The sequence below is a fragment of the Varroa destructor genome, unplaced genomic scaffold (genome assembly GCF_002443255.2).
Source record: "Varroa destructor unplaced genomic scaffold, Vdes_3.0 BEIS01000004.1, whole genome shotgun sequence".
Taxonomy (NCBI): domain Eukaryota; kingdom Metazoa; phylum Arthropoda; class Arachnida; order Mesostigmata; family Varroidae; genus Varroa; species Varroa destructor.
The window spans coordinates 33,992,417-34,007,960 of NW_019211457.1; the positions used below are offsets into that span (position 1 = coordinate 33,992,417).

The window sequence follows — 15,544 nt, forward strand, 5'->3', positions numbered from 1 at the left end:
ATCAGGGATCTCGCAGATAGATATTAGTTATTCAACATTGTATCATTATATCTAGACGTTGGTAAAAATTTCGTAACTGGTACAGGCGCAGCCTTGCGAAAAGAAAACCCTTACCTTCGGTTATTTGTGCGCGCTTCGAACGAGTTCCCGCACTTTCTAAGTTAGCGCTTTCAATAAATAAAATACACCATCGTTTATAAAGTGAAGGCAATCGATGTACCAAGTATTGTTCAATAGCATATTTTGACAATCTACTCGGCATGCGTCAGCAGCGAAGCTTATACCGCACCGATGAACAGCGTAATCCGCTATTTAAGTAAATTCATTATTGTTATAGACCGTTTGTTATCGTGATGTAATTTATACCTTTTTGCCATGTAATTAGAGGGGTAAATTTTCGAGATACACCCCCTTTCAGCGTCCCTGTGCCTATGTACCTTTACAAAGCCATCTCCATTCACACAACACGTATGGTAGCCATGCTACACAAGCATTAGAAATATGATTTATTAGGTTTTCTCTGTAAATACAATCACCTCTTGCAAATGCACACGTAAGAAAGTTACACCGATGCGTGTGATCTATATGTGCTCTACCTTGCCGTTACTGTTGCTGCCGAAGAGTGTCGTTATACGCTTGAAGGCCTGTGAATGCTGTTACGCCCTATCGGCGGACCTTTGCCGATAGATCTTCGCGATTGAGCACGATTATACGATTCTTGTCACGGGGAAATAACGTAACGCAGATTCCCTATCTGTTTCACACACAAACTCTATCTACGATAAACACCGAATCAGATCGTATCCGTTGAACTGAATACATATAGTATGCTTGATATATAGTCGTTTTGCCATACCCACATACAAGCACACCTGCACTATCTGCTCAAATTTGACGGAAATGTAACTGCAGTGAACAGATCTCCATTGTTAGATGTTTGTTTATAAGAGACGTTTTTGCTCGGAGGCAAATCCGTAAACGTTTAAAGTCACATAGCAAATTAACAAAGGAACTTTAGAGTAGATTCAGAAGACGTTTTCCAAATTTAATTTAAAAAAAAAAGCTTACGCCATCTTGCATTAGAGTCAGCTTTACCTCAGAGGGGGGATGGGGGGGGGTTCTACACAATATTTCATTGAGCCCATTTTACCGGAGAATAAACGTAACGTAGCTTCGTTCCAATCTATGGAGGACACCAATTAATAGAGTGCTGATCATAACTTGTCTGGTAAATTGCCACTCAAAGGACAACTCGTCAAGCGCTGATCCATGCACATATGTGTAGGAATACTGAATGTGCTATTTAACATACAAAAAATGATCCGAAAGTGAGGGAATAATATTAGCAAATAAAAACAACAATTACACCGTTACTAGCAATACAAGTTAATACGCAGTAAAAGTCACACACTTTTCTTTTACTATTAAAAAACAAAAAAGCGCACACTTTTCTAGACATGGTGATCAGTTGGTCTCACGTTTAGTATAAAACGAGCGACATTTTTATGATATATAGAATTTTCTGAGCTGCCTCTATCCTGTTTGCTGGGCAGCTTTTGCACGGGTTATCGTAAGGGAAACGGTGTCCGAGCATTTTACCAGCCACATGACTAGCGGCAGTTTACGAAATACAGCCTATTTAATTTGTTATAAGGTTGATTATATAAGTTATTAAGTTCTATACTTTATTTCTAGGTAGTGCTCTGATTTTGCTCGTCGAAGTGTCCCACAGCTTCGGGCCCATATCCCAGTAGTTGACTGCATACGGAACTAAATCCCACTGTGGGACAACTAAATTATCTAACAGAAAATTTCATTCGATAGACAACTTATACTTTGAGATCCATTTCTACAGCAATGTCATACCATGGCTCAAAACCTATTTTAGTTTGTACAATAAAAGCATCCGTCGAGAAGTTGTCTTCTTATGCCTGACGGATGAGGTTATGGAGTCAATGGGCATTCGGGTGGTACGGTTTCGGCCTATTCTCACATTCGCCCGGCGAGATACGCTTCTTAATTCACAGATCCGATTTCGCTCCTTTTTTTCCTCCTCAACCTGTGTAGGATTCTTTCTGACGTTTAGGCTGTGTCCTGAAAGAACGAATGCATTGTTCAAATTTGTCGTTTCTTTTCGTTGCATCTTCTGCTTTGCGTGGCCTTTGTTTTACACAAAGGAAGTAGAGAACGGGGGGGGGGGGGGGCGAGAGCGAGAGGAGGACAGAGAGAGAAAGGTCTCGAACGAGAAGAGCTCCAAGCTGCAGTAGCTGTGGCCGAAACTTTGGCAACCATTCTGTTTCGTAGAATCTGTGTCTTATTGATCGTACGATACTGTTAACGAGAAAACACAGAGATTGCTATGATACTTTGAGCTATTGAACCGTCGGGGCTGGCCGGGTAAATTCGAAATGACGCCAAAATTAGACACTACCGCCATCGCCTACGAGAGATTCCGGTCCACTAGAATTCGCATTTACTTCGCTCATGCATGAAATCAGATCGGTCAGACAGCCTTTACAGCGGCTTTGATGGTCACACACAGAAACCTACAAACGCTCTTGCCGCCGACCCGCATCTTCCCTTCGAGGAGAAACGATATTTTGCCCATATTTACTTAGAACTCGTCCTTCGGCTTTTGCAGCGAGATACAGTTGTGGCTCATCTAACGTACCGGCGGGATGATACCGTGCCACCCCATAGGTGTACTTACTGCACACGCATAAGCCACAATTATCGATATAGACAAACAAATAGATAACCAATCACGTTTAAAGATAGATAGGGTGATCGATGCCGATGCTCAAACTGATTTCCTGCAAATAAGAACGCAGTTGATGTGTTGACATCAGCCACAAGGCACGATGAAGATACGACGACTGTGAACATACACTTTATCCTATCGTACTGGTGCTACTTCAGTGGGGCCCATTTTGATGCGTCCCGCTATGCAATAGATATGGGTTCGCCATTAAGCAATGCTAGCTTAATTATCAAAGTAATATAGAAATTATAAGAACAAACGGGTCCAAGTTTGCGTGCTGCATGAATGCACAATAACAGCCCCGGATTTTTTCTACCGAAATAAAGTGGATTTATTTTCTGACGTTCGACTTGTGAAAATATCTATCATCGTATGATTAGTGCACTGTTCGATATCATTCAGTATCCACAATTCGCGGATCGATTCTCTGAGAAATCAATAGGAAGACGATTAAAAACGTCTTGAAGTTCTGATCGATAATCGGTCTTCACGTGTAAACTAACAATTTGACGTCGCCATGATAGCGACGATGCGTATTTTATCGATCCGATAATCAAACTAATATTAATTGAACGAAACACTGAGGTATCATATCTAACATAACATTTACTACTTGGCCTAACCTAAAAGGACCAATGACACATCCTAATTGTCTCGACGCGTCCGCTAATAGCCGTTCATATATTTCCTCTGCTTTCGTATCGTTAACGGTGCAACTAAGACTGGGGCATTGCTTTCTAACAAAATCAATTGAGAGCTCGAATCGAAATAAATCGAGAATCTCTCAATACTGATGGTGCTAGCTGTCGTGGGTAGGTTTTTCCCGTCATCAAGAATAGTAAAGTTACTCTATGTCGCAAGATCATCATATGATCCACGAAGAATGGCATGCTTTTACAATCCCTTTATAAATAAAAAAAGAAAGTCAACTGTTATTTAGACTAAACAAGGATGTAGATTCGTTCTTTGTTTTATTATTTAGAATAAATAATTACAATTATAACGAGATTATTTGTCATTTGTTCGCACATTTTATGAGCGAAACTGTGCAGGATGCTATAGATATATGTATATATATATATATATATACAGGATGTTACGCTTTTTTGGCTGATTGTATCATTTAACAATCACTTAGAATACTGCTACACAGTTATTGTTAAGATTATGCAGTAGTACCCTCTTTCTCAAAAGTGATTTGTCCAGCGAGATCGACTTCATTCTTCATGTTTTTCGTGCAGAAGTCATCAGTCTCTCGCCATAATGGACCGACAACGTGGATTCACTTCTGGAACGAGACTCCAGTACGTCCCTGACCGAGCTACGATATTACGAATGATGTTCCGGCGCGGTTTACGGAAGTATGTTGATCTGGTGCGGTTTGCAGCTTACGAAAGGTAGACACCCATGTTCAGATCCTCGGATTCGGGGACTTTACAGATACCGTGTGAAGCGTCGGCCGCAGCGGCGAAGCACACGGTCCCCTGGACGCACGAACAGGATCGGTCACAGAATAGGCCAGCTTCGATCGTGGCTTCGCAAGCCTCCTCCACGACGACTCCATCTTCGGCAATCTCGGCAGCAGTAGCGGTAACGGCTTCAGCAGCTGCCTGGCACACGGGGCATTGTGGGCACTCAGGTGCCGGCTCACATTCAGGACATTTCTCTGGCACAGCAATGGCCTCTTCAGAAACAGACTGCTCAGCGACGCGTTTTGATTTCTTCACCTTGGTCTGCTTTTGTCCTTTAACTTTCTGATTTTTTGAGTAGTACGCGGCCTTCTCATTCCTTCCAGATTTGTCGATATTCTCTTTGACGTTGGCCTCTTTACTATACTTCGAAGCCTTAACACCCCTTTTCATGCTCCTATCTTTTGAGACGGCGCCTTGTTGACCGTTTTCGAAGCCTTTACCGGATTTTCCTGACTCGCTTTTCTTAGCGGCGTCGGCCGAATTGGCCAGGCAGACAAGGGCAATCACCGACACCAAAAGCACGATCGTACCGACACGCATTGTGGTATCTTACACTTTTATAGATCTTTTTAGGAAACAGAATTCGCTCTCTGTTCACCACTTGTCTCTATATGACGACTGAGTTTTGTAATCGATGTCCTGAAAGCACTTTTTAGCCGAATGCTGCCACGGATTGAAGAGCACTTGGTGCTGCCGCCGTTGCTTAGCTTGCTTGAACGGTCTTTTATCGTGTTCGTCGTCTGCAAGTCGTTGAGTGGCCGCCGTACCGGAGAAGAGTTGCCTCTCGTAGCCAGTGGTTATCTATTCAGACCAGCAAAGCGAGTGGGGGGGGGGGATCAAGCAATGTGCGTCAATCACCAGCGGCGACACACCCTGCTTAAGTGAGCTTTGACAATGGCTGTCACTAAATATTGTTCGGCACAAGATAATTCCGCTCTATTTAGAGCGTGCGCATATCAGTACACCGCCAAATGCCAACACCACAAATCATTATCTACGACATTGTACCAACAGTAATAGGCATTCGTTTGAGAAGGCCTAATCAAATCGCACGTAACCAAGTAACGTACCAGGCAGTGGCTGCAGTGCAAGTAGTGTCTAAGCAGCAGCGTTGTTAGTGGAAATGTCCACCCGCTGGTATTACACATGCGTAACATATGCAAGCCTTTTTGCTTAGATAATGTTCGTACGCAGGTGGAGGTCACACCAAGTCGTATTAGGTGACAAGTTAGCCGTCAGGTCCAACCAGGCTAATGGCAAAAACAGCAGAAAGACTTCGGGTAGTCACATGATGAGCCTTGCACGAGTGAAATCTCGCATAGAGGCGGCGGCGGCGGCGGCGGCGGCGGCGGCGGCGGCGGCAGTAGCGACGGTGGAGGCAGCTGATGTGTACCTGCACTAAAACCAAGAAGAGAGAAAGAACTCATATTCCAATGCGCTTGAAGGTCGCTTAATCGTCCCTAGAGGGAAACATGTCCATTAAATGGCGTCTCCAAGATGACGACGGACGGTCGGCGAACCGCCACCAGCCATTGGACACGATAGCGTATGCGGGTAGCACAGGTCGACTCACTGGAGTGCCAGGACAATGACGAGAAGCGGGAAGCAGTGTGTAAGCCGCACTGTGGCTGGCTCCCAAAAACGTAGAACAAGAATTGAGTGTTTGAAAAATGTCCCTATTGGGGCCCTCCAGGTGTATGCCATAGCTGCCACCAAGAGTGCACACAGTCAAGCCGTCAGGCCCTAGCGAGGCCTAAGGGGCGGAACAGGGGAGTGGGCAAGTACGGGCAAGTCTGCCAGGCCTCGGGCCTGGTGGCTTTGGTCCTCTGGGTATCGAAGGAAGCACATGCGAGCTTGTGGGACCGACGTAGCAGACTAAAGTACACTGGTTCTTGATTACCTAACCGCCACCGCTGTCCAGTGTTACATACGCCCCCTTTCTGGCCAGCCCAGTTTCCCATTTCGGTACTACAGCAACGGCGTGAAGAGGCTTTGGAAGGAGACGAGGAGGGTTCGCCTTCCTATAGAAAACGCCAAGAACGGCCAAGCGGTCGAGCAACTATCGCGGTGCCGGCCACTAAACAATAAATGAGGACAGTTGTTTTGAAAAATATTTGTAAACAGTTATGTCGTCAAACGCTACTGCTGTCTATCACCTTAAGTCGGCCAGTGTCTATCATCAATGAGCCTCCCGAATAGCCTAACAAGAGATTTGATATAATGTTGGCAAGCAAAGCGTAATATTATTGGATAATATATCAAATTAAATAGTATGTATTTTTGTTGAATATTTTATGGCATATTATCCTTTACAAAGTGACCGGACTGTGCTGTAACTATAATTATTCGTATGTATTCCCCTTCTCAGCAGCCAGTGGAACAAAGTAATGACTTGCCAAAATAGTACACTGATAGTCAATACCATCTCATCTATGGATATATCCGTGATGTTACGTGTCGCATAGAGGCATGCCCGAAAACAAACACAGTTTTACCATCGTTTCGTGTTTTTATTGTGATTTTTATATGACAATACAGAAGCAACTAACGAATCATGCAATGCTATTGGCCGAGCATTTAGATAAATTTGACCAATGTCTGCCACTTATGTGGGCTAACCCGTTTCGATAGCGGAAAACCGGGTTTCAAGATGAATACCATCACTGAGCTGCTTGTGTTCCTGATCAGAATTTTCCGGATTCCGAATCAGAAATTCACTCTATATCGGGTGGTTGAATCGCATCGAACTTTTGCCATCTGAACCGACACAAAGTTCTCAAATGATTTTTCCATTTTATGTCTATTGAACAGCAAATTAGCTCATCTTCCTAACAGAATGTTGCCCATTCTAAAACGAAAACGTCCTGAAAGCAAACTGCAAGTCCGTATATCGAACTGTATAACACAGGGAGGCAATATCGGCCAGGGTACGGTCAACTAAGTGAACCCTTATGTTTGGACGTATATAACACGAAATGGTATCAATGGCTGGTCTACAAGACGAACTGCAGGGGTCTTGTTGCTTCAAGGCACAGCTCAGTCTAATCGGCATACACATATACTTGCGTATATGAACATCAACCTATCTTAGACTGTGTGTTATCGCGACTGTTGTATCATGTCTAAGGCTTATTAAAATACACGTGCACGCACATGCACTTTGTCATGACCTGTCCTGGCAGCGACCTGAGGAACCGTTATGGATTCAATAAAGCTATCTAGTAATGCATAACGTTCCGAATAATAATAACTCTAGATGATGGTTAGAGTGGACGTTTTTTTATTGCCAGATAAATGAATTTTGGTCTTTGACCGAGCTAGCTTGGCATTAAGCTTTTAGCTAAAAGTAACTTTGTTGCTCAAAGATAGATATTTTATCTCCAGCCTTTTCTATAGACGAGGTGACGGCGTATGGGGTAGCCTGTTTGCTTGCTAAACTTGAGGGGCACATGGCAGTTCAGATTTAGATCCGAGAATCGGCACACTTCGTTCTTTGCTGGAAGCCAGTTCTTCCTTTATTATTATTCCTTCATTAGATTATCTAATGGCAGTACCGGATGTAAGACTCGAAACAAACAACTGATTTTATCATTGGCTGTCCCTGTAACTGTATATAATTTCCCTATTACTATATTGAGTTAGACAACTTCTGACGTACGTTATAGAAATATATCGATCTCTTGGAAAATTCTTCTTGGAAATTACGAAATCGATATCGGCCACTGTAGGCCACAAAATAAAGAAATCCCTGTCGAGGCAAGTCTACTAGTACGATTCTTTTTTCTTACCCGTGGAAACCGTTATTTTCAAGATTGTTGACTCACAGAGCCCTACCACATCCGAAGACTGCTTTTATAAAAAGTCATTATCTCTATGAGCTTGTTATCGCATCATTAAGCTAAAGTTGTAAATAAATATATATATGACAACAGCGTTCGGGTTTTCTAATCGGCATTGGCGTTCCTTGCGTTTAACGCACATCGAGGCCCACGTACGTCTATTGTGGTGAACGTTGTGGAAAAACGCTAAATAAAAATGGGGACATTTTGAAGAAAGCAGCAATATTTTTCATTCGTCTAAATCTCTAAACGCATAAAAAGATGATTATATTAATTAAAACCTTTTATTACATCATCTAATGATGGGTATGCTACGTACACGTCGCGATGTTACAAGGTGTGTTCTTCAAAGAGTAAATATACTACATTGCGTTTTTAAACAAGTTTTATAGTTACTGCATTGATTTCAACCCTTAGTAACTGCTTGACAATAGCTGATATGTACGTATGTATATGACGCGAGAAAGTTTCTCGGAACAAGTAGAAAAATACGTTCGTTTAACCCTCTCCTTTCTGATTAGCAAGTTGCGAATAGCAAGCAACAAGGAAAAATTGTACTATTTATTTGTATGGTAATTAAGTGTAAGTTTAAGTGGTTTTTGTTTTAGTAGCATCTATCGTGCAAATCGTCCACGTTATAAGTTATGTTTCAGCTCACTTTGCTGGACCGTTAATCAGAACACGTAACATATTCTGAATAAATTCGAAACGGGTCGGGCCGCTAACAGTCATCTCGTCAATGCCAAAGCTGCCAGAAGCTTAACATTGCATTTTTCATTTCAAACGTTGTAAGCTTTATGGGTCTAAACGCAATCGTCGATACATTTTAGGGTACACTGTGACTATACTGCAGTCGTGTATGCTTAAATTGTATTTACTGTCAGCGTAAGCACGAGAACTATCACTGAAGCTCAATTTTCAAACAGATAACAGCCTAATTATAATATGGACTTGAACAGCACAAGCAGAAGGACATTTGTATCTTAAAAAGGTTGAACAGAGTTTAGAAAACACAAATGGACTACCAGTAGGGTCATGTGATCTGTACCACATAGTCCGTATCGTTCAGCGGTCATCCTCTAACTAATGCTACCTATATATAGCAACAAGGAGCACAGGAATAATATCACAGGCACTGCGCGGTCCATGCTATACACAAGAGGTGCCCGATAAAAGAAGGTGTAGAAGGGTCACTGGTAGTGAACCTCTGGAACGCGAAAGCAGCGACCAATCTCGCCAGAAGTTTGCTGCTTAGATTCCCTTATTTATTACTGCCTTCATTACAACCACTACTAACTCGCACTGCAAGCGCATAGCCACTGGTAAAGCAACCTCTGACTGCAGCGCGAGATGGTTAAGAGGGTGCGCGCCAGTACAGAGCCGCTAAGAGACAGTAGATGGCTGTTTTCATACTGGAGTGCGTCCGTAGAAGTCACCCATTTCGGCGATGTTCGGCCATTGTTGGCAGCATAGCAATTGCCCCTATGCCAACTAACACTCTACTGTTCTCTATTGTATTGTATAATTCTGCTTTATTCTGTCCGCGTTCTCAGCCCTCTTCGTTCCGACCTTTCTTTGTAGTCCCCATTGCGTCCCGTTTCACAATCGACCACTGCTAGCACTACGGTGCCTGTTCCTTCTCGTCTTCCATCTCTTTTGATTCTTTTCTCTCCCCAAAACTGCACACGAAGTGCCCCGTGCCCCTCCGCGGTTCGCCGCCTTCCATCAGATCTTCTCTGTAACGGAAATCAAACTAGCGGAAGTTGCAATTAGCCGAAAAGAGGGAGATGTGAGTCTAGATTGCGACGCTCGCGTCAATGGCAGCCTTCAGCTAACTGAGCAACACCATAAGCCCCAATACTAGCCCTGTCCCTAGATATCCTAACACCCATGTAGACCTGGGCATCCTTTCGGGCTTACCTAGTCTTACACACGAACTCTTCTATCCTAACTAGACTCTTGTCTATGTCGGAACGTAGTTATGGCCGTAGGATATATATAAAGTTTATTAGTGCGTACACGTGTGTACGATACAACCGAAATACGCATGTGTGCGAAAAGAAAAGACAACAATCCAATCATATATTTTCTTATCGGTATGTTGAACGATGTTAAGCTGTTTATTCATTGATCAGTCTGGTTAGTGAAATATGACCAAAAGCAATCTATGGGGCAAAAGCGACAGCTGCGGTTTTTGAGGGGAATGTAACATTTATGACCACTACAAGCCACAATCATATTTTCGATTGAGCACGTGAAAACGACTTCGAACTAAAAGCTATTCATTGTATTTTTTTCGCATTTATCGCATTCCTATTATAAGCCATCTTTTTCGTTTTGCCTCTTTGTTGCCCTGCATTCCCTCTTGTCCAGTAGCCGATTCGTAAGGGTCGGTGTTCGTGAGCGAAGTCTAGTGTCTGCTGGTAGATCTGGTTGGAAAGAAGCTAAAATGAACAAAGGCGGTCCTAAGGTGATCAAGATCGCCGGTCGCATTGAGGGCAAGGGGGCGGCGGCATTATATTGTATGTTGATGGCGCCGCTGTTTCTCGAAGCCATGTTCTCTTGTCGTACTGCGGTGTCCGTTGCTGCCATTACGTTGCTGTATTTTGCCCTTTGTCTTGGTTGGCTTGCAAGCCTATTCTGTCCGGATGGCCTGGATTGGAGCCGCGGGCCAGCCAGGCGTTTGTTATTAGGTGATTAGACTAATAGGCCGCCATGAAGTAGGTTGGCTGCAGAGCCCGCTAGAGCCGGCAACGGAGGCGACACAGACAAGGCAGACACTTTTCTTTGTATATCGACACACGCCCAAGCTCCTAGACTTGTACCGACGCCACACGCTGCACATATAGTCTCAGACGTTGCTGAGATAGAATCGGGCCGAATAGAATAGCGGATGGGGCGCCAATGTAGCACAATTGGAGCGTTGTACTAGCGCTATCTGCATCCGGGTGTCTGTATTTTTCTCATCATCCCTGTGATTTCACTGTGTGTCCCTACGATAGGACGCGTATCTTGGCGATGATGGCAGTTCTCGACGGCCAGTGCGGCCTTCCAGATGAGGGCGCTGCTCGGGCTTATTTGGGAAGGGGCCGATACCCGCGTCTACTGCTACTGTTACCGCCTTTGCTGGTAGTTACTTATAAGAAAGCTGACACTTACCTGCGAGACGCGATTGCGATAGGGATGCGACACGACAGAGGTATTGACGAAGCGCGATGTGTGGCGGAGCTCCCTTGGCAGTGGAAACGAGTAGATTTTCATTTAACTAGGGCTTCCTTCATTATCTAATGATGCACATATTTATGATACATAAGTAGCCTACGAATGCGAGTACTTAGTTGGAGGCAGTAGCGCGAAGGTTTCGGCTATCAGTCGAACAGTTTATACTACCATCATGTTTGATAGGTTTAATGGCAGCTTAACGTGAGTCGAAATCTTTCAAGAACCGTTTCAGCGCATTGGGGCTGACTTTTTTTGAGTTATGCCTGTAAAAGGGTTGGCTGTTGATGACTCTATTATATAATTGATTGTACAGCATTCGAATTCAGATATCTATCTAGAAGAAACTGCTTGAAGAGAACGCTAAACTATATATACGTATATATATATACGTCTATATATATATATATATATATATATATAAAATTAGATGAAACTCTCGTGATGATTTTGAATCTGTTCAGTGCCGTACAAGACAATCAAGCTTGGACCAAGAAATAGTTAACAATGGGTATACATATATTAGCACGGACATATCAGCACCACCTACTACTTGTGTATAGGTAAAAAGATATTTTTGTATTAAATTGGTAGAATCATTTTCGGATCACTGTCTACTGCTACTATGTATTAACCAAAGATTCCTGTATTTACTCGTATGCTATTCCAGCACCCGTTCATAGTGCGAAACCTTGTTGTGAAAAGTTAAAAAACGTACATAGGGTTTTGACCAATAAGCTTCAAGTTCGGCTGGGGCATATCTAGCGTACCAGGCTTTGAGCCAACGTAAGTGAGAAGGCAATAAACTTTTTGTGTCTTTTCTAAATATAGTTCAAGTTAATGTTAATAGATAAACATTAGTAACAGCGCATTACAATAATAATATATAAAAATAAGGGTTTCTGAAAACGTTCACATTTGCTTTTTCTACTTCTTCTTGCGGGTTGCCCCTATCTACAGGGCCGCACCATACAATATCGACCGTCGTAACTGCTATCATCTTGCCAATTTACAACTTTCTTAGTGCATTTTTGTCCGACCCACTCCCCAATACATGTTTCTTGTTTAGTTATAGTGGTACCACAAACACCCCAGGTGTCTATTATATATTTTGCCGCACACTCGTCCGTAAAAATCTTCAAAATTCATAAGTAACCTCCTTTGGACGGTACGCACAATTTCCTTGCTTCCTGCTACCTCTAACTGTGTGACCATTCGCTCGTTTGTCGAAATGAGCAAATACCGAAATCGAGGTCACTCCCGGTTATCATAATTAGTCCTTCAACTACTATCGATTAACGCACTAACGATATCTGCCCTTTTGCTGAGGCCATTAGTACAACTGTTACCTAACAGTTAGAGAATACGCTTGCTATAACTGCTCAGAGTTATAGAGAATCCTCAGAATATGTAATAAATTAAGTGCTTATTTTTTCGCCTGTATGTCTCATTTTGTCAGATTTACACGTAATCCATAGACAACCCTTGTCATAGAATTTCCACCTTATTCAATGTGATTGCTAAGTAGATGCGGGTGAACCTCGATCGTTTACGCTCGACCACAGTCGGCAATGAGACAGCCTTCGTGCAGACACCTCGATTTACTAATGACGCTATGTAACAAATCTAACATAAGAACTCGTCGTGGACACGATACTTCACTTCTGTTCATTTTCCGTAGATGCGTTTGAGTCTGTGACTTGAACTCGAGCCATATAACTGGCCACAGTTCAATCATATGAGCTAAATCTCGAAATATAATTAAGTGTAGTCTAGAATTTAATATATTATTCAATTACAGGTATAATTACCAATAATAATTACGATAGTCGAAAGTGTTTTCTCTTTTCTAGACAGTCTATTACTCTACTGAACTAATGTGGTTGTTCTTAGAAAACTCATTTCAAAACAACGTTCGAAACAAAAAAACATATTTTTTTGTTTTTTTTTGCAGAAATTCGTTTCTGTAAATTATATATCACCGCCGGCTGTAATCGCCTTTTTATAAACTGCAGCGTAATTATGTCAGAATAACCGTAACGAGTTCGCCTTTTCGCCCAGGCTTGGTATTTACTCACTGTTGAATTTCTTTTTCCAAAAGCGGTTTGATACTGCGCCTGCAGTACACGGCGTAACAAAAGTAGGAAGTATCGATCTGTCTATTTAAACGATTTCAGTTATTTCAAGTGAGATCAGGAATCATAATCGAATAGGCCCATTGTGATATCTTGCAGTAATATGGGAGTTAAATATACTAACTTTGTCCAGTAATGACCAGGACAATTCAGGACTAGTATATATAACAAGGCATGGGTTCGAAGTCGGGAATTCGCAATTGGACCAGCGCTCTTAACTCACTCAAGGGCAGAAGAAGTGGCTCTGAACTCGAAGCACTTATATTTCTCATTAATCCCGCTAAGCAATTTATATGTAACTAGGTGACTGAAACGCACGTAGCTTGTTCGACACACGTCGATGTGATGGACGCATTATCGAGCGTTCAATTGCTAAAATTTACACGCAACACGCGATCTAAATAGAGGCATCAGGTACCATCGATGGACGAATATCATTGTTACTATGTATTGTGTCACCTCGCTCTATTACACTTAATTAACTATTGTGCTATCTTACCATAACAAAGGCAGTATGCACTGTCTAAACATTAACTGTTTTGCCCCGCACCTGCACGCGACGAAATGCTTCTATTTATGACACCTACTTCTCACTCCAATATTCCACAGGCTATTTTAGATTCTACGAAAGAGCAAAGAGCCTAGAAAGGAAGCGAGGGCCAAATTGTATTTTTTTTTTCTTAGAAGAGCCTCCCATATCCGGTTCTTGAATACGTCTCTTGTGCTCTCTCTTGCCAATCCTTGCCTCGCTTCGAGCCAAGCGATTCTCTATTTCTCTACTTCTACCTTATCGTACGCCCCGTTGAACCCCCTCCGTCTCGTTTACTATCTCACTTACTCTTTCTTTCTCTTCATTTCTGTTGTTTTCAACACTGTGCAGATTTTCTGAATATTCCGAACAGTGCCACCCTGTAACTCAAAGCAGACGTTTCTCGCTACCAGTTCTTTCAGCACTTGGATTGAGCCCCACGCTCTAGGTTGCCAAAGCTTTGTCGGGGCTTCGAGCTTCTTCGAGGTTCCCCTTTCATCCCTCGCATTCCTCGCTCCCTTCCTTTTCAGTTAGGTTGGAGCAGACGCATTCGCTCGCCACCTCGCTACCTTCACATCTTGCCTTCACCTCTTCACTGGCGGGAGTTAAAACGTTTTAGTCCCAGTCTACAGGCTGCAAAAGCTTCTACGGCGGTGCTGTCGGGAGAAAGAACCGGCCCGCTAGCCAACTGGCCCCGAGTATAAATCCGTACGGGAAATCCATTTATAAGTGCAGTCTTCGGGCCGCCTCAACCACCCAACCGAACCGACTGCCGGTAGCAAACCAAAGCCTCCTTCTTTAGCCAGCTGCCCACCAAACCCGCAATCGGCGGTGGTGCGGGCCAGTGGTGCCTACATATAGATCCCAGTTGAGCACCGCTAGCTGTTTAGCCCGTCGTTCGCTAGTTGATTCGCTGGCTCGAGATTTGCTCGTTTCCTATCGTTTACCAGTGTTGTCTGTAGACCATGGGTTTCCTCTTACTGCTTGTCTTTAGCCCGTTTCACCTCTGTCCGTTTCCCCACCGCTTTTGGCTTCTCCATCTTTCGCCTAGCTACGCGTTGCTTGAACCATTCCCTAGCGTACCCGGCCCGCGTTAGACCTTTCCTGGTAGCTGATGGTGCTTTCTTTCCCTGTCGCGGCCACGGAGCGAACAAGGCAAACTCGCGCGAAGTAGCGAACCTAAGACGCGGACGGCGGCGAAAAAGCTAGGGAAAGTGGGGTATCAGAGTCCAAAGTTATTACCGCAGCAGCAGATACCGCCACGAGCAGGACCCACAGGGTGGCACCGAGTCCCGTTAAGCGAGCTATTGCCTGCATTGCTGGTCTAGGCGTTGTACGGGGTCGGGCGCAGGCACGGGTTCTATGCTGCAGCAGCAGCAGCAGCAGCAGAAAAAGGAAAAAGAATATGATCAATCGAGGACGGGGAAACGTAGTATTTGTGCCTCGCTCACTGCCGGCCTTGGCTGAGGGCTGCCCAATCGGCGTCCGTGGGCCGGCACAGAGCCCCACTTCGCGTAGCCACAACCATCTCTAAAGCGGCTCGGTTAGCAGTAATAGTGGCAAAGGCGATGGTCGTGCTCAGCCACCGG

At 43.7% G+C, this 15,544-nt stretch overlaps 1 protein-coding gene and 1 long non-coding RNA gene across 3 annotated transcripts in view; both read right to left on the bottom strand.

The window, feature by feature from the left end:
• Nucleotides 1-474: 474 nt before the first annotated feature.
• Nucleotides 475-15,544, bottom strand: part of LOC147756111 (uncharacterized) — a 30,994-nt gene continuing 15,924 nt past the window's right edge. For both annotated transcript variants that reach the window (XR_015326190.1, XR_015326189.1), the window contains one exon: nt 475-2,094. This is a non-coding gene — a long non-coding RNA (uncharacterized LOC147756111). The remainder of the gene's footprint in view (nt 2,095-15,544) is intronic.
• Nucleotides 3,694-5,265, bottom strand: LOC111249867 (uncharacterized). Its single transcript, XM_022804306.2, has one exon. The coding sequence runs from the start codon at nt 4,771-4,773 to the stop codon at nt 4,150-4,152; it is 624 nt and encodes a 207-aa protein (XP_022660041.1). The 5' UTR covers nt 4,774-5,265; the 3' UTR covers nt 3,694-4,149.

Coding starts and splice junctions, on each gene's coding strand:
- LOC111249867 (XM_022804306.2), bottom strand. CDS start 4,773: ATGCGTGTCGGTACGATCGTGCTTTTGGTGTCGGTGATTGCCCTTGTC.